At 40.5% G+C, this 18576-nt stretch overlaps 2 protein-coding genes across 2 annotated transcripts; one reads left to right on the forward strand and one right to left on the reverse strand.

Annotated features, from left to right (window-relative positions):
- Positions 1 to 2901: 2901 nt before the first annotated feature.
- On the forward strand, positions 2902 to 7180 carry LOC108673988. Its single transcript, XM_018161884.2, has 2 exons — positions 2902 to 5561; positions 6339 to 7180. The coding sequence occupies exons 1-2, from the start codon at positions 2940 to 2942 to the stop codon at positions 6537 to 6539; spliced, it is 2823 nt and encodes a 940-aa protein (XP_018017373.2). The 5' UTR covers positions 2902 to 2939; the 3' UTR covers positions 6540 to 7180.
- A 297-nt stretch (positions 7181 to 7477) lies between these two features.
- Positions 7478 to 18548, reverse strand: LOC108673997 (glycerophosphocholine phosphodiesterase GPCPD1-like; the record flags this gene model as incomplete). Its single annotated transcript, XM_018161892.2, has 7 exons — positions 7478 to 10331; positions 11091 to 11251; positions 12073 to 12276; positions 12947 to 13159; positions 13891 to 13959; positions 17876 to 18101; positions 18523 to 18548. Coding segments are annotated over 7 exons (1092 nt in total), but the record flags the coding sequence as incomplete, so codon positions are not given.
- Positions 18549 to 18576: the final 28 nt, after the last annotated feature.

Genomic DNA, 18576 nt, shown 5'->3' on the forward strand with positions numbered 1-18576 from the left:
GACATGTCTTACATTTTATTATTGTCAATTCGACTCGAGTAGTTGATATAAACTTTGATCTTTGATGACCAACGAAATATAACTTTTTAATAGGGAGACTTCATGTTTATTATACTACAAGTAATGATCTTTATTTAATTAGAGCCGCATTGCCGCACGTCCATATTTAAACTATTTTAGCTTTCTAAAGTACGGCGCACGGCACATTTTTTACCAGCATAGTACGGCGCACCGCGCAGGTCGTTAAAATGACACAATAAATTCCCGCGCACCTGGCACATCTTCCTGACCATGGGTGATGTCATACCTTTGCGCGCCAAACTATTGCCAAAACACTAGGTTTGGGCCATCTGGCGGGAAAATGTTGAGATCCAAAGAGAGACAGTGCATGTCACCCAGTGAGATCATCAAAAAATGTGTCAAACTTGATAGTTGACCACTTCACCTTGACCTTGCTCTACCAAATAGTGATAAACTGTTTGTGTAGAAAGAATATTATGGTTTGAGACTTTTAAATAAGTCTGTGAATATATTAGGAATCCTTTAAGTATACTTGTATTTGCTGATTTCAAGTGGTAAATAAATTAATAGATGATTAAGTTGAGAAACGGATTTAGACACATAAAAACTAATTCCGACACAACTTGAATTGGACACACAAAGCTCATTCCAAGCTGTGTGCAAAAATTAAAATTTTCTTAATTAAAAGCTTAATAGCTGTTAATTAAAAGCCTAATTAAGTAGTTTTCAATATTCAATAGTGTTCTAATTCAAAGCCATGTTGTATTCCAATACAGATCACACAGCAATCGGAATTTGAACACAAGGATGTCGGAATTACGTATTAGTAGAGTTTGAAGCGCAGCCAGAATTCATTTCGCAACGTGCCAAATTTAGTCACACACAGGGTTGGAATATAGGGATTTGGTAGGTTTGCATTCTAAAGGCTTTTAAATAAATATGGCAAGACTTTGTGACGTTTCATTGTTGCTGGCGCGTAGTGCCGTGTTTTGAGAGTCACGTAAAGCAAACAGAACTCGAGTAACGCATACGGTTATTTTTTTATAGTTTTTCATTTCTTAATGCGTCCTTAATGTGTCGGAATATACCGCATTTACCCTATGTGCAAAAGATTTTTCCACCAATCTTCATAATTTATATTGATAATCTAGGTTAGGTCACTAAAAGGCAAATCATGTGAAAAATGTTCATTCAAGTTTCAAGGAATGATTTTGACAAAACTCCAAACTCCTTTCCGGTATTCTAAAAGTTTGCCAACAATGGTGCTGGCCAATTTAGAATACCGTAAAATGGGGTAACTTTGACCACTTTTTTTCAAAATGATGCCATTTTTTTTACTAGATAAGTTAAACTTAAATTGAAACATGCAAAATACAGGTCTATACTCTAGCTTTACTCACCATAAATTGCTGGCTCCTGCCTCTCATAGTTTTGATGTAATTCCAAAAAAAGTGATGGTATTTGTTACCCCAGCTCTTGGGGTTTCTTTGACCGGGTGGTAAAATCAATTTTATTTTTTGGTAAAATAACTCCAAATAACTCCAGGTTGTGGTGCATTGAAGTTTGCAAATGGGGGGTGCCGTCCCCCAATGGGCGAAATGTGACCACCTAATGGCAGCCGTGACGGGGTAACATTGACCAGTTTGGAAATTAAGTTAAAATTACCATATATAAGAATCTGTAGAGTCTGAAACATAAAGAAAAAAACATTAATAGGTGTATCAAACATAAAATATGTTATATAGGTAACTATGGTAATTTTACCTTAATTTCCAAGCCGGTCAATGTTACCCCGTCACGGCTGCCATTAGGTGGTCAAAGTTCCCCCATTATGGGGTGGCGCCCCCATTTGCAAACTATGACACTTTCCTAAAATTTGTCTTTTGCATATGTAACTAGAAGAGTTCTACTACAATGTATCAAAACCTGGAGTTATTTAACCAAAAAATTAAAAATTTGGAGGGGGTACTCTGACAGGCTTTATATAATACCTCCATTTTGTGAGTCACATTATTAATTTTTTGACCTATTAGATATGCAAACTTTTTAAATCTTTCTATTGTGTTACGTAGCCGCAGTATTAGGCCTTTGATGGCCATTGACAAAATTTTTCTATGTCAAATCGTTTTTTGAGTTTTGGGGGTTTTTGTTAAAAAAACGAAAAGTGGTCAAAGTTACCCCGCCGGTCAAAGTAACCCCATTTTACGGTACTGTACCAAATTCTTGTTCAGTAAATTTAATCTATTTATTCAAAATAAAACTTTACAGAATTTTATTGATTTAAGAATGGGTTTTGTAGCAGGGAATATATACCTATCCCATGTATATACTCTTTATGCTCATATTATGCTTGATCATGAGACCAAGCTTATTTAACTTGGTGTCAGGTGGACTTCTGACCTCCCTTGTTCTATCAAAATAAGTGCTAATTAAAAGTAATAGTTTTTGTAAGTTTTGTTCTATTTTTCTGTATTTGAGACATTTTTTCAATTACATTTCCAAAAGTTTGAAAAAATAATGTTTGGTTGCTTATATTGTTAGCTTTTTGAACGATGAATTTAGTTTCTGAATACTGTATACTTCATGTATATATCAACACCAATTTTTAGAAATATATTAGTAGATTTTTAATATTTCATATTTTTGGATAGTTATGAAATTAGTAGGTATTGATGATATTGAGTGTAAATGTTTTTCTTATTTTCTAAATCATTTAATGCAAACATCAAATGAGTAATTTATGAAAATCTTATTTATTATGATGGATGTGAAGTTGAATTTAATATGGATTTCACTATGATAAATTTTTATAATATAAACTAATTTTCAACTGTTCTCTGATGAATCATTGCATCATTGTGCTTCATGTATTTATTAAAGTTTCCTTGCAGACCTGACATACTAATTACCACACATTAATGATTAAATTTAGTGTGGTGTTCAAGTGCAATATAAAAGGAGCTTGTTTATGTGGTTTGGAACAGTTATACCTAGAAACACTATTGAAGAATGTCATGGAAAGATCACTTCTACTTCACTCAAGAATGTCAACTGAGGAAGGCTTGCAGTTCACAAGATCTGGATTTACAGGTGGAATTGTGCCACCATCTTCAGGCTTACAGAGGCAGTCTACTACAAATGCCACCTCAGTTAACCTAGGCTTACCTTTGTTCCTTCCTCCTGTTCCTTTGTTATCTTCATTGCCCAAGCCTTCTCTACATCTGACTCTGCCTCCACTCCCTCTTTCACCTCCCCCACCTTTGCCCCCACTGCCTCTTTCTCCTCCCCCACCTCCGCCTCCTCTTCCTCTTTCTCCTCCCCCACCTCTGCCTCCTCTTCCTGTTGATTCCCCTCCCAGATCTCCTGAAGAAGCTGCTCCTCATGCATCAGCTCTCCCCATGCCTGATGGATTACTTCTCCACAAGGCAGATGTGGTGCTTGAAGGCAGCAAACAACCATTCAGCAGTCGAAAATCAATGCCAGGTCAGGAAAATTCCAACAAATCTGAACAAGTTTCAGTTAATAGTGGTGAATTCCAGTCATTTTTTATTGATAGAAGGCCATCAAAGGTGTACATACAAGGCATACGTCAAGGGAGATCGAGAGAGACACCAATTATGCACAAGTTCTCGTCACCAAACAGCCCGAGTCCATCAGCAACAACGAGGGATATTTCATCACGAAGCTTGATAGCTCGTAGTTTCTCTGGCTCCGTAAGAAGTACTTTATCTTGGAGAAAGAAGGCAACAGTATCCCCTGAATTGATTACTCTTTCTGATGATGATGATGATGAAGTACAATGCATCTCTACTGAAGTGAAAAAACGTGTGTCAGATGGAGAAGTAAAGAATGATGCGCCGCCTGTGTCTGAAGTTGGTCGAATAGCAGTGAGTTCTATACCATCACCGAACAGAAACAATGCTAGGAGATTTAGTTCTCTGTGCACTTCTTCCTCGTTGCCTTCTCAAGTACATTGTTCCACAAATATGGAGCACGAGACGAACGTTGGATTAGCTGAGCTAAAAACTACTATGCTCGTAGAAACGCCTCACTGTGTTATCATCTCCCCAGAGTACAAAAATAAGAATCCCTCTTATACTTCAAGCAAGGAAAGTAACACGATGCTACCTAATGGCATGCTTCCCGATGCATTAAATCCAAGTGTTCCGCTCATAATTCCACGAGATATTGGCAATTCCGGCCAGACGAATTCTCCCATCTGCGATAATCTAACGTCGCTCGTTGATAGAGCGCGCCACACGGACGTGTCAAGGCCTAGTCCCAACCCTGACACGGTGAACAGTGATGTGTCACGGTGCAGCTCGACGGCTCAGCAATGTGGGATCATTGAAAGAATGGATGCTGTTGACCCTGACTATTGGCCCTTGGAAAGAGTTCGTCTGGATTATTTAACCAACCACACTCTGGACTTCAGTGATGAGGTGATGGGCATCAGAGCAAGCCTGGAAAACTTACGTCAATGGCGGCTTACTGGGTTTGGTAATGACTGGAGGGCAATGCGTGGAGATGCTGCCTTTACTCTCATGTCGTACAATGTATTAGCTCAGAATCTGATCACAGGAAACATGTACCTGTATTCTGACTGTGACCCACTCCACCTTGACTGGACGTACAGGTGGACTCTTCTTCAATACGAAGTAAAGCAGTTGGATCCCGATATTCTTACGTTTCAAGAAGTTCAGTGTAATCATTATCATGAATATTTCCTTCCTTGGTTCACTCATTTGGGATACCAAGGTGTGTACAAGAAGCGAACGGATGACAAATCAGATGGCTGTGCCATTTTCGTTCGCTCGAATAAATTTGATCTCGTCGAGCATGTGTCCGTAGAATACATGCAACCAAATACGTTTATGAATCGAGACAACGTAGGATTGATTTGCACGCTGCAGTGCAAGGAGAATATGGCTTTTTTCTGCGTTGCAACTACACATTTACTCTACAATCCTAAACGGCACGACATCAAACTGGCACAGCTGCAAATGTTTCTTGCAGAAATCGAACGTATGGCATATAGTGGACCATCGACTAATCTGGAAGCTACTCCATACAATCCCGTGATAATCACAGGCGATATGAACGCATACCCGTATCAACCAGTGATGAACTTCTTGAAGCAAAGTTACATCAAGTATTATGGCCTCGATTCCAGATTTTTGACACCCATTAACTCAGGCGGTCGGATACTCACAGGATTCTTGCTGCCCCGCGAGCTGGGAGTGACGGACACATGTCAGCACGCAGGGGTGCTGGCGCTCAGAAATGGACTGCGTTCCTCTTCTTCTTTGCCGGACCGACGAGCTCGTGAACTGAGCGTGATGGGATTGTACCACTCGGAGAACCGACCTACCTACAACTTTCCATCTCTTAATCTCCATGAGCAGTTCACTGGCCAATTGCAGCATCCGTTTTGTCTCAAGTCTGTCTTCAAACATTCGCTGGACAGGCTTGGGGGTGCGCCTGAGGTTACTGCACAAGTTAACGACTGGCAGACTGTCGACTACATTTTTTATTCGCAGGCAAGTTACAATTTTCACTTGATATTTACCGCATGATTTACTCAGTTCATTAATTTGAAAATTAGGCAAGATTGATGTTAGCAGGCGAGAAACTGCCCATCATTTTTATCAGTCGTAAGTAAATAATTACTTGAAAGTAGTTTCATTGGCTTGTAACTGATCTCCATACATTGTTTGTTGCTTGAATATCTGCAGAGTTGAGGCACGTGTTCGTGTATGTTTATTTTTTATTAAGCTTCGAACAGGAATTTATTTTTCATTGATTCTGCAAGAGGAAATAACTTCTTTATGGCATTAATTCTGTTGTACACGAGGGAATTATAGCCTAGGTGGCTCGAGAAAACGTTATTAGTCGTATAAGCTTATTGTTTCGTTTTTTTAATACTTTTTGAAAAGTTCCCTCCCTGACTCGAGATAATCTGACAACGATCTGCATCTGTTGCTACTCTCCAGGTGCCAGCGACAAGAGTTACATTGTAACTTAACTCCTGCTTAATGCTCTAATTATAAGCTTATGATTAGGATAAAATGCAATTAATATGAAAAATTACAGTCTCGTATGCAGTATTGTAGTACAGTCACACGTGATGACTGTGTGGGCCCTTCATGAGGCTTTAGCGTGTAATAAGAATGATATCCCATTGCAACATGTTTTTAATATTTACAGTGATAGATGCTTATGTTCCTGAAGTCCTGTTATTTTGATCTTTCTTTCTTAATCCCCCACACTTGCACCGTGTGATCCAACGGTTCCTAATAGACCTGCTTGTTGCGCAGGTGTATTCGAACAGGTTACAGCGCGCGGTCGAAGGCCGTCTGAAGCTGGTAGCTCGGTACGACCTCTTGTCTGGACCTGAAGCGCGAAAGTTCGGTCCTTTACCTTCAGCTGTCGCACCTTCAGACCATTTCCCTCTGGCGGCCAAGTTTGTGTTGCGTCAAGCCTCCAATTCCAAGTTGGCGCCCCGTTGTCGCACGTAAACCTGGCTAGTCTTATCTTATGGAAGTGATATTTTACGTATAGTACAAGCTTTGAATTAAAAGTAACAAGGGGGTGAAGGACTTCAAATTGTGTCACTTAAACCGAGCATTTATTATTTTTTTTTTGCATTTTGCCTAAACAGTGAGCCTGATCATTTTCAAATCTGAGATAAATTTCGCACGAAAAAAAAAACATTCCTCTGATAGACCCCTGCTAAAGGAAGATAGTTTGAAAGACACGCTGCGTGTAATAGCACGTGTGAAATAGTAGGTATAGCAGTACGGTATTCTGATTTCATATTGTCGCATTATCTTGATATGGAATTGCTTTCTGATACATGGACCGATGGTCTTTGATTTTTCGCTTTTATTTTTGTTAACAATTGAGGATTGTTTCCGATATCTCGCGGATAGCTAACAAGTGAAATAAAACGTGCAGTTGAAGAAAGTGAGCGCGTAAACTTGTGCATTTTTAGTAATGATTTTTGCAGCAGCTCATTGAGACTTGATCAAATCTGCAACTCGAGATGAAATATTAGTGGCATCATGCGCTGCACGTGACAAGGATATGACGCTGCACGAGCAAATTAAGTTTTTTGTTACTCGCATTTAAGGAAGATGGAATATATTTGTTGATAATCTCATCTCGTTTATATTTCACATAATTAGTAATCACCAAATATCACGAGTGCAACTATACGTTATATGTACTTGGTCTTCTGAATAAGTTTTTAACGTAATTTATCGCGCAATTCAACTTTTTTTTATTCAAACGTACATCAGTGAAATGGCAATTTGCAGTTGTCGTCTCAAAAATGCGTAAATTATAGTCAAAACTTGACAAGTCGTTGGCTCAGTACCCAGTACATTGTAAGTGAAGGGGCACGCAACAACCCTAACACGCAAAAAAACGAGGCCTTGAAGCTCGCAATTTATAACTGTTGACAAGGGTAATAGACGAATTTATAATAGAAGTTACTATAATATGGTTGAATGCGCAGTTCAATCAGCGATGTGATGATTAAAGCCAGGCATCGCATCGAAGTGATTGAAAAAACAATAGGTACTAAAATCAAGACGAACTCCCCGACATTATAATGGAGAAGCATCATAGGTGTCAGCAAACGGTGCTTATTTTGTTTCATTGATGGTGACTGACCAAGTTCAATAGCAGAAAAGATGTATCATGTTGAATTTGCTTTATTAATTGGCAAAGGCCGAGTGGACAATCTTGAGCAACATGCTTCGCTTTGTTGCTCTTGGTGGACGAGTTCATACTGGAAATTTTTTATTTTTAATAATAAGCGAGCATTCTCTCGCTTGAACGCGTGAAAGGAATCCCGTGTTCTGGACTGAATCATTTTACTGACCACGATGGGACTTCGATGCAGGCAGCCCTGCGCCCAAATATCATCAATAACAGCGACGTCGCGGACACCTTAACGCCCTGACTGTAATTTACGTTACAAGGCCGTCATTTGAGAAAAGCATTGACGACGGTTAATGTATTCACAGGAAGAAGGTTAAATTATTGAAAACAAGGAGAACCGCATCAAGCTTAGAACAAAGGTTTGCAGGATCACCACCTAAAAACGAAAGCCAACCACTGCTTGGTATGCATAACTTGTGGCGCGGAGAATGCTGGAAGACAGAGGAGCGGTTACAACATTCCGTCGCGCGAGCTGTGAGGAGTGTGATTCAACTTAACCATACGATGTTTTAACACAAAAAAAAGAGTATCATTGGAGTATGTCTCAAGACTTACAGGTCACCGTTAGGTCTAAATAAATTTGTTATAACTAATAACATGGACAACCTCAGACCGCCGTAGAAGCGGATAACGTAATCATTCACTAAATCAATCGCACTGCAACGTCGTACCAATATTTCAGGTTACAGCTATGGCCAAGCTAGTATCCTTATACTCCTAGAATGACCTTAGAAAGAAATCTAAGTCACTAGATTGGAGGCTCTAAATTATAGTTCAGAGCTTAAGATCAAGGTTTCAATGATAATCCTCATAATGATAACTAGGTACATATATGCCGAGGAGCGGCACAATGTAAACTATGGTATCCTATTATTGTGTGCGAGATGGAAGGCGGCAACGCTTTGTGGAGCTGGGCGACTCCTGCCATTATTTACACTCCAACAGTCATCAGTCATGGGACGCTTGCTTTTCTTTCTTAAATCTAATCATTCATTGGCGCAAACATTGAGTTAAGCTTCGACATTAATCGTGAACAACTTGATGCAAAGATAAAAAAGATGCAATGCTTTATTCTAGGCTACCTACTAGATAGGAGTTAAGTCAGCGATTGTAATATGGGTATAAAGTCAGGTATTGTTATAGGCTCATTGAGAAAATGAAGTCCATGAGCACATTGTGCTGCGAAAGAATACGAACGAACTAAAACTACGAATAATGATTTCAATGCACGAAGGCAACACAAAATATCAGTTGACGTGATGACGATGATGATGGTTTCTCGCAGGGTCCCGTTAAATTGGGACCAGCTTAATAATAAAATCGAACAAGAATGTACAAATGCTGAAACCGAAGAGCTATAAAGTGTAATCGCGATCAAGTGACTTTGATCCCGGATTTATTCAGCAGTGTGCGTCATGTTTAGTTATTAATATTGCTGTATTTCGTTGGAGTACAGTTAACCAAATGAGGTAGGAAGTGTAAAATAATTTATTCTCGTACTAAAGACTTCTTAAATAATCAGAATATTGCTCCTTTGTCCGAGGTATTCGATACACTTTGAACCGTGTTCAAAATTTCACGTTTTTTTTATGTTTCAGTTGGTGAGGAACATATGTTAGCCCAGTCCCGATTCGCTGGCCTTGAGGCCAGTTGCATCAAGCGGAGCATACATTTTATAACTAAGGCCAAAAACTTGCAATTTGTACAAGTGTTAGCACAACACCAACAAAGTTTCTACAATCAAATCCAGTATCAATTGTGGACGAAAATCCACCAGGTAATAGATAGGAAAGATTAAGGTTCTTGTGTTGCCCTGTACATTAAATGTCCTGTAGTAAGTAAGGGCGTTAAGAATAACAAATATGGACGTCGTCTAAAAGATCAACCTTTGTTTCGTTATCATATTATAATTTGAACTATGCAAAGAAAACTTGCGAAAATAAAAACATGCAGAACTTGGTCAATGTTAGAATACAGCCCGATCTGTGCCTCAAAGATCGGCGCATAACCTTCTAAAATACAGCCCGATGTGTGCTTCCCAGACCGCTGTTTAATGAGATAAAATATAGACGGATATCACGACGCATACAGCGATGGTAAACTGGACATGTGCTGAAACAGGGTTTTCATTTAACAAAGAACAACAACATAAAAAGAACCGGTTTAAATCTACTGACTAACGTAACTCTTTCGAAGAAGGAAACATTATTGTTCAACGGATAGGAAGCGTCAACATGATAATGTCGCAAGAAAATACAGGTTTTGATACCATCATAATAATCTTGTTCAGAAAGGCAACAAGTTGTAAAACTGACACCCTCCAATGCATCGCGTGTTCAACAAATGAAAAATTCAACAACATGGTAGATTAAAAGTTCTCTTTAGATTACTAAAGCTTTTCAATGTCAGAAATGGATAAATCACTGCAACGTGAGCTGGCGCCTTCCGAGGCGCTATTGCTGTCCGACGCGGGGCTCGTGCACGCGATTTCTTTAGCCAGCGCGCAGTGGCCCGAGATGCTGTCGCGCTCCTCGCACATGAAGATGCTCTTCTTCTCCTCCTTGTTGTTGTACACGTCAATTCTGTAATACGAAGATCTCAGCAAAGGCCAAGTTAAATGGGATAATGTAGCACATTAGCATACACGGTTGCGGTTCATTTATAAGACAAATATTTTAATCAGTTAAAAACTACAGAAATTAATCAATAGAATGATGAAAAATAAAAATTCCAGATGAATTTCTGGAGTATAATAAATGCTAGCAGGAGATAAGAGGACGATTATTTCTGAACTGATGAGATTTTGCTTGCTAAACGTGCAATGGTTTCGGTCAGTTGATGTGCAAGAGCAACAAGCGGTGCTGCTAATATGACGCCGCGATCTGACCATATCCTGGGGCCTATAACCTCATTACTTTACCAGGGAGACTTTAACCTCATTACTTTACCAGGGAGACTTTAACCTCATTACTTTACCATTTACAGGAGAGCGAAATGAAGCTTGCTTCACACTCGCTACGATCACTCGTAACAGATGACGTAGAGTTTTTTACGTCGCGTAATGATTGTATTGCTCGCACACAAATTACTATTGCTGCACGACCAGTATTAGTGGCAACTCCAAGTTTCAGATACTTTTGAGATCCAACAAAATGTCCTTTAAATTTAATAAAAGGCTCACGGCATTTACCAACACACTTCGGTCACCTAAAATGTACAGGTGTATACACACAAGCTGTATGAACGCTACAGGTTTGGCTGACTTGTCATAGATGATTCGGTCACCTAAAATGTACAGGTGTATACACACAAGCTGTATGAATGCTACAGGTTTGACTGACTTGTCATAGATGATGCCGTGCATGCCGAGGCTCTTGAGGTAGGCTATGGTGCTGCGGTCGTTGTTGTGCTCGCCCCAGCAGAAGACGACGAGGTTCTTCTGCAGCGCCAGCTTCATCTGGTCAGGGTCCCTGAGCAGCTCCTCGGTGTGCAGGTTGATGCCCTACAACATAATAAAAAATATAACTTTGTACCGTCAAGTAGAGTGACTTCGGCCACCGGGGGTGACTTCGGCCACCACTACAACAGAAACAAATGGCAGCAAAATAAAATAATAAACATCGGCCAAAGTGCCTGGGGTGATTTTGGCCAACGTTTATTATTTAGTTTTGCTGCTATTTGATTCTCTTGTAATGGTGGCCGAAGTCACCCCACTAGATGGTACTCACAGCAGTGAGTGACGGAGAGCGCATTTTCTCTGAATCGACGAAAACTGTGAAGTCACAGACAGACAGACGGACGGACGGACACGACGAGCGCAATAGCGCCTTTTTCCCATAAATGAGAAAATGCGCTAAAAACAGTCAGACAAATAATTATAATCGCGATATTGTTCAAGATAATTCGAAATAAAATGCATACCTACTTATGATATCTATGTTGTCTCATGAGCAAACAACCCAGATGTTGCATAAAAGACCCTTGATGACTAAATGGATAAAGAAATGAATGCTGCAAGAAGAAACAAAGTAAAACGAAGTAGTCAAGGAAATTAAATACGAAAAATAACATTACGAACGAAGAAAAGGTTATCAAACTAGACAAGTTCGATAAGAAGAAACCTGGTCCACAATATCTGATCTTGAGCTCAGACAAGTCTCGAATAAGCAGATGACTGGGCGAATAGCAAGCCACATAATAACGAGGACGGTTATTACGGGCAGAAGTTACCATCGCAAATGTGGTTCAAATATAACAAATATGCTATGGTCACGCGAAGAGAAGGTACAATAGAAGCAATATTTAGAAGGAAGTGAGACCCACGAGAATATCAGCAGAGGTGGCATAGAGCACAGCTTGTCGTATGTTCTGACAGCGGTAGTCGTCATAGGGCGGCCACAGCTCGGTTATTCCCTGCGTCAGGAAGAGCACCGGGTAACGGTTCTGCTTCAGACGCAACATTGAGCAGATGTCGGGATGGAAGCTGGAAAACACGATCTTTCTGCGGCCGCCGTGTTCCAGAACAACCTGTACAAATTAAAGCAATATTGAATGATAACAGTGAAGACATTAGGCCAGCTCACGTATAATGTACATCACATCAACAGAAGACATTAGGCCAGCACACGTGTACTGTACATCACATCAACAGAAGACATTAAGCCAGCACACGTATACTGTACATCACATCAACAGAAGACATTAAGCCAGCACACGTATACTGGACATCACATCAACAGAAGACATTAAGCCAGCACACGTATACTGTACATCACATCAACAGAAGACATTAAGCCAGCGCACGTGTACTGTACATCACATCAATAGGAGGTATGGACTTATGCATCCATAAGTGAACTTTACGCACGTATTGTTTCAGCAGCACTCACTACACCACAGGTTTTGGAGAAGAAAATCACTTTATGGCAATAAAGTCTGGTATCTGGGACTGAATGTTACCTTTAAACGACAAATTTTGCAGAAGCAATACAACTGATCATATATTATAGGCCTTGAGTCCAAAGGCGCTGTTGAGATGAAATTCATGTCGAACTTGATATGAATAATAGAGAACAAATAATGAGTTTAACTGGCGAATAACAGGCGTAATGAGTGTCTGGATAACAAGCGTATTGAGTGTCTGGATAACAAGCGTATTGAGTGTCTGGATAACAAGTAATAAGTAATTGGAGCAGACCTTGATGATAAGATCCAGGAAGCGGTTGAGCTCGAAGGGATGCCGCAGCTCGTAGGTGCCACAAGCCAGCTGCATGGTCCACTTTATCTCGACGTTGAAGCCGCACGTGTGGGGCACCGCCTTCAGCGACTGCTCCAGGGTAGGGAACGGCTGGTGGTCCTCGAACGCTTCATCACTGAACTTACTCAGACCCTTCTCTTTCCTGTGGTACACCTGTGAACATGACACGTCATGGTACCCCTGTGAACATGACACGTCATGGTACACCTGTGAACATGACACGTCATGGTACCCCTGTGAACATGACACGTCATGGTACACGTGCACCCAGAACACGTCAGCACACACACACTTCCACACTCGGTAATCTTACCAGTACAGACACAGACATGGGGCCATACTTAAAAAAAGTTAAGAGATCATAAGTTCATCAGCCAATCACTGACGGCCTTTCAAGCCAAATCCACCAATCAGCGACAAGAAAATAGAGCGTAAGTACTTACGTTCACTTAGTCAGTTTTGAAAGTATAGGGCTCATGGAATATATACAATATACATATAAAACAGTCTAACTAAACTTCAGAATTTTATGTGGATATTAGGACGAGGAATATTTGGTCTACATGGTCACAGTCACAAGCATCACTGCAGCAATCACCAGCCTGGCGATATTAGTGGAACCATTAGGCATATAAGTAGTGACGGGGCAAAGATCACTACGAAGTTATACAGCAAGTAAATAATGGCTGCTCGGCGACGCCCAACATCCTATGGGACTAAGTAAGACTCCACCATCAGGTAGGACTATGTAAGCCCAACTATCATGTAGGACTAACTAAGACTCCACCATCAGGTAGGACTATGTAAGCCCAACTATCATGTAGAAGTAAGACTAGGAGTAAGTGAAGTCCTACTCACGTAGGACTTCATACGACCTAGCATACCATCATGTCGTCAGGGTCGCAGTAGGAGAAGATGTCTTCAGGTATGCCGACTGTGAGGTGAGACAAGTCCTGGTGAGAAGCACAAACATGTACACACGAGAAGCACAAAACATGTACACACGAGCAGCACAAAACATGAACACACTTAATTGAACACATGTGGGGGCATAGCACCAAGCTTCAGAACCCAGCGGCAAACAACATCTCGTTTTGCTGGAGCTGTGCAACTTGAGAACGAGTATGCTCGAGTATAATATTTAGCATAGAATCATTAATATACATGCGGTCTTGAATGGAAACTTGTAATAAAATGCAATTGAAAGGAAGCTCTCAGAACGTCATTTGTTTGCCCCTAAGCTCACACCACCTGCATTGCTAACAAAAAATAAATAATAGATAACTATGACCATTCAAGTAGCAATCAAGTGGTGGGCCAAAAAGTTCACATCAAAGTCGAACAATTCTCATAGGAAACGAAAATTGTAGACTTTCAATGGAAGCAAGTGTGTGAAGCAAAGGAGGGAAGACTCGCAAGCAGCACACGAGGCCGGTGGAGAATCAGAGCGTAACTCACACAAGCGAGGTAAAGCTAAGACAATTAATTGATTACAACATCAGTGGGTTGTGAGGGTGTATAATATATACAGTGCATTGTGTGAACTTTTAGAACTTGGCGCTACGTCATGGTGACATATACCAGTGCATGTGTAATGAGTTATACCAGTGACAAGACGTTATCCCTGGTGACATATACCAGTGCATGTGTAACCCTGGTGACATATACCAGTGCATGTGTAACCCTGGTGACATATACCAGTGCATGTGTAACCCTGGTGACATATACCAGTGCATGTGTAATGAGTTATAACATTGCAAACCAAAAAACCAAGGGAGATGCAACAATCAAGGGAGATGGGGAGAGGGAGATCATCGTAATTATGCTATATTTGATTGAGGAAATAGCCATGTTAAAATCAGGGCAAAATTCGCTTTGCAATATCATGCCCCAGTTTGGTAACTTCTTCATAAAAACAAGCATTAATAATTCGAAAAGTCCACACATAAAGGTCAAAAATGAACCGAATTATATCTAATTATAGTTAAAATTAACGAGTATTGGGCTAGAGAATAAAATAAATTAAAAATTATCACAGCTGAAATTTACGGGCAAATAGCCATCTTCCTTTAAATTATTCAATACTTTTAATGCCTAATGAGAATTTTCTTGTGGATATTATCGCAATGCTGCAACATTGGATATTCCCGTAGTGAGCTGGTCTCTAAGAAGAGCAATTTTTCGTCCGTCAAAAATAATTCCTAAAGCATACAGTGAATACTGCCATGGAGATAAATCTTGATAAAAAATATAAGATTTAATATCAATAAATGTTAATGAAGAAGTCAAGGTTTATTCATTGAATAAAAGGTAATAATGAGATACCGGACACAATTTCAATAGTGCAGTGACCACGCCACTCGACCAACGAGCTTTGCGCTCAGCGTGCCACTGCTTTACGTGGCGACATAATTTCACAGGATAACTTAATTAACTTGCACAAATTTCAAGAAGTTTCGTCAATACAGCCCTAGCACTTAGCGAATGAATTGATTAAACAAACAAAAAAGTTACACGAAATAAATTAAATAAATATTAAAATCAATCGTAACAACTGGGTGATAAAATAATTTAAAAACTTTTCTCGGATTTGGCGACAACAAAAATCAGAAGACTACGAGATAAAAGAATGGAGTGGACTCCAAGAAAAGCTTAAGTCGGAGTGGATCGGAGTTAGTTCACGTGTACAAATGTAAAACATTTCCTTTCCTGCGAGGAAACGGTCTTCTAACGCAAGTCTCAATCCGTTCGTGAGACTCAGTCTATGAGACTATGAGAGACTCTGTTTATCTTTTGACCAGGATACTATGGATAGAAGAATATTTTTCTTATTGGCGTCATGTGACTTGGGTTGGATGTGTTATGTCCCTATCGAAACTTTTATTCCTGTCAGCCGCTGGCACAAGGACGCCCCAAATTCTTGTTACGGTGTAAATTAGAAGCTCTATGTCCGCTTTAGGTTCCGGTTGCCGGAGCGAAATAAGCGCCGAAATGGAATCTTGTGAAATACCCGTGGAGCTTGGGGCGATCGTGGGGCGCGCGTATTTGGTACCTGATACGTTCGGGACAGACACGGCCGAATATGAAAAATGCGTTAAAAANCCAATGGTGGCCTGACCAGCCACTGATTTCGTGTGTCATTTGACCCTTATATTTTTTTCCACGAAACTACTCAAAATAGCTCCTATTTGGCGGCTAAATAGAAGAGGCGGCCATTTCGCATCTGATTCATCTCTAATCCGAGAGTCGCAACCGAAATCGGAAGGATAGCCGCGCGTAAATTTTGACAGGGGTGTCACTGCTGACAACTTATATGAGAAGATCCCTCAACTCGGCAAGTCTCATGAGAACCTTGAGCCCTTCCCGCAGCACTGATACCAGAATGATAAGACGCTAAGTCATGTGTGTGTAATGATGGACCGGGATGCTATAAGGGTAAGCCATGCACAATCAACAGCTGGTATCTTGCAAACATCACAATCAGCATTTCTAAATGAAAAAAGCAGTGGTAAAGATGATAACTTGTAGGCCGTGTGCATGGATGACATCGATAACAACGATAATGCCACAGAGAGAAAACGGTTCCCAGTTTACTACTAAGAGATATCAGTGGAACATTGTCTTAATAGTGATGTGCGTTTAGCCCTCATATCGGTCACACTGACCCTCTTTATATGTCTCAGTGATACGTGCAGCAAGTGTGCCACTATTTGGAGAACTCGAGTAACTTATTTTTTTGGGTGTTCATTGCCTTTACAGTCTCGCAATAAGCTTCAATTTGAGTGCACGGTCAAGCGAGGAAATTCATCTGTTCAAAATTAATGTTTCAATTGCTGTAGTAAGAAGATATGTCCATTTTCTAAATAAATTGAATGTAGACTAAGAGTTATTTTGGAAGCGTTTTGTCTCTGTGGCAAGATAAGCTGGCACTCGCCTGTTATGCTGTCGCTGGCATCATGAAGTATCCCAGTGAAAATTTACAGACGCGGCAGCTTCTGATTTGGATTACCAGAAGCTGGGGCGACTCTAAATTTTGTTAGGGATAGCGTCTCTATACTCACGCATTCGTCTTGGCGTTGTACGAGCCCTCCAGTGTCCAGACAAGTTATACAAAGATAAAAGTATTTAATATAATTAAAAGTACACTACCGCAACCTGTCAATGACTGAGGTTTACTCCGCGAAGATGTTTTTTAATATGCCGAGCACTTCAATGAATCTTCATGGCTTGGATCAATAATGTTATTCTCACTATTATTCCCAAATGTTCAACCCATTGCAAATGACAACGCTTCGTGTCCTAATCCATGTAACCCTTAAAATTTGCATCGCCGATGTTGATACCACAGAACGTACTATTTGTGGCAGGCCATATCGAGTGCTGACAGCCTCGCTCGCACGGTTACCATATCGCACCTTTATTAATAAATAATGATAATAATATCGGTTTCTGCGTTTATTAGGCCGTAGGCCTGTTGCCGATTCATAACATCGCAGAACATCCACAGCATTTTGCGGTCTCGAACTCGCAACTCACTGCTACAATTCTGCTGTTTAACCGCCCGGCCTCCTCGCCGATTCTGACCAGAAACTGGCGCACAGAGCTGGGATCGAACCCGCGCCTCTCTGCTCCGATCTTGGTACTCTGAACATTAACCACCGGGCCACCCCAGTGGTTAAATGTTACTTTTCTATCTACACACACTAACGACCAATAGGATTAGCATTCGCACATACACACTAAGCACTGGCAATAAATTACAATTAACATTTAGTAAAATATTATTTGTAAAATGAAGATATTGCAAATAATATCTTGCTAATATCTAATATAATATCTTGCTAGAAGGTTAGAGGAGAGCCTACTGACCTTAAGAGCCTGCAGCTGAGCAAGAGTGAGATCCTTGATGGGTATTTCGAGGAGATCTGGCGCATCCTGATCCTTTTTGCGCTTGAGGGCGATGCACGCGTGGAAGTCGTGATAAATAACAGGAACAAGATCCTTGCTGAGCTGCACGTCTGTCTCCACCATGTCAGCTCCGTTCTCAGCCGCGTACTTGAATGAAGCTATCGTGTTCTCTCGTATTGTAGCGCAGCTGCACGCAACAACACGAATTACTGAATGAGGCTATCGTGTTCTCTCGTATTGTGGCACTGCAATATGCTCACTAAATAAATTGCATCAAACACAAGTGAAGAAATAAGTTAGTGACATTAATAGATTGATAGTCCAGATATTTAGTGGTGCTTACCATAAACGAACCTTAGCCAAAATATCCACTACAAGGACTAGCCAGAACACAAGAAGCAAAAGGATACACATAATTACAAAATATTCATTAAGTCAAACAAAACGAATTCTCGACACGACACAATGGATAGCGGGTTAGGGACGACACAAACGCGTCACACTAATAATAACACGCATTACGATAACAACACGCGTCACCCTAATCACACGTACGTTACTCACCACTTACGCTCTGAGTGGTAGTAGTTTAGTCACACGTCACTCACCACTTAGGCTCTGAGTGGTAGGAGTTTAGTAACACGTCACTCNTGTGTCGCGTG

The sequence above is a fragment of the Hyalella azteca genome, unplaced genomic scaffold (assembly GCF_000764305.2).
Source record: "Hyalella azteca isolate HAZT.00-mixed unplaced genomic scaffold, Hazt_2.0.2 contig12830, whole genome shotgun sequence".
Classification (NCBI taxonomy): Eukaryota; Metazoa; Arthropoda; class Malacostraca; order Amphipoda; family Hyalellidae; genus Hyalella; species Hyalella azteca.

Excerpts from the sequence above, each read along its gene's own strand:
- LOC108673988 (XM_018161884.2), top strand. The coding sequence starts at position 2,940 with ATGATTAAATTTAGTGTGGTGTTCAAGTGCAATATAAAAGGAGCTTGT. Across the intron at positions 5,562-6,338 it reads ACTACATTTTTTATTCGCAG|GTGTATTCGAACAGGTTACA; the intron begins GCAAGTTACAAT and ends CTTGTTGCGCAG.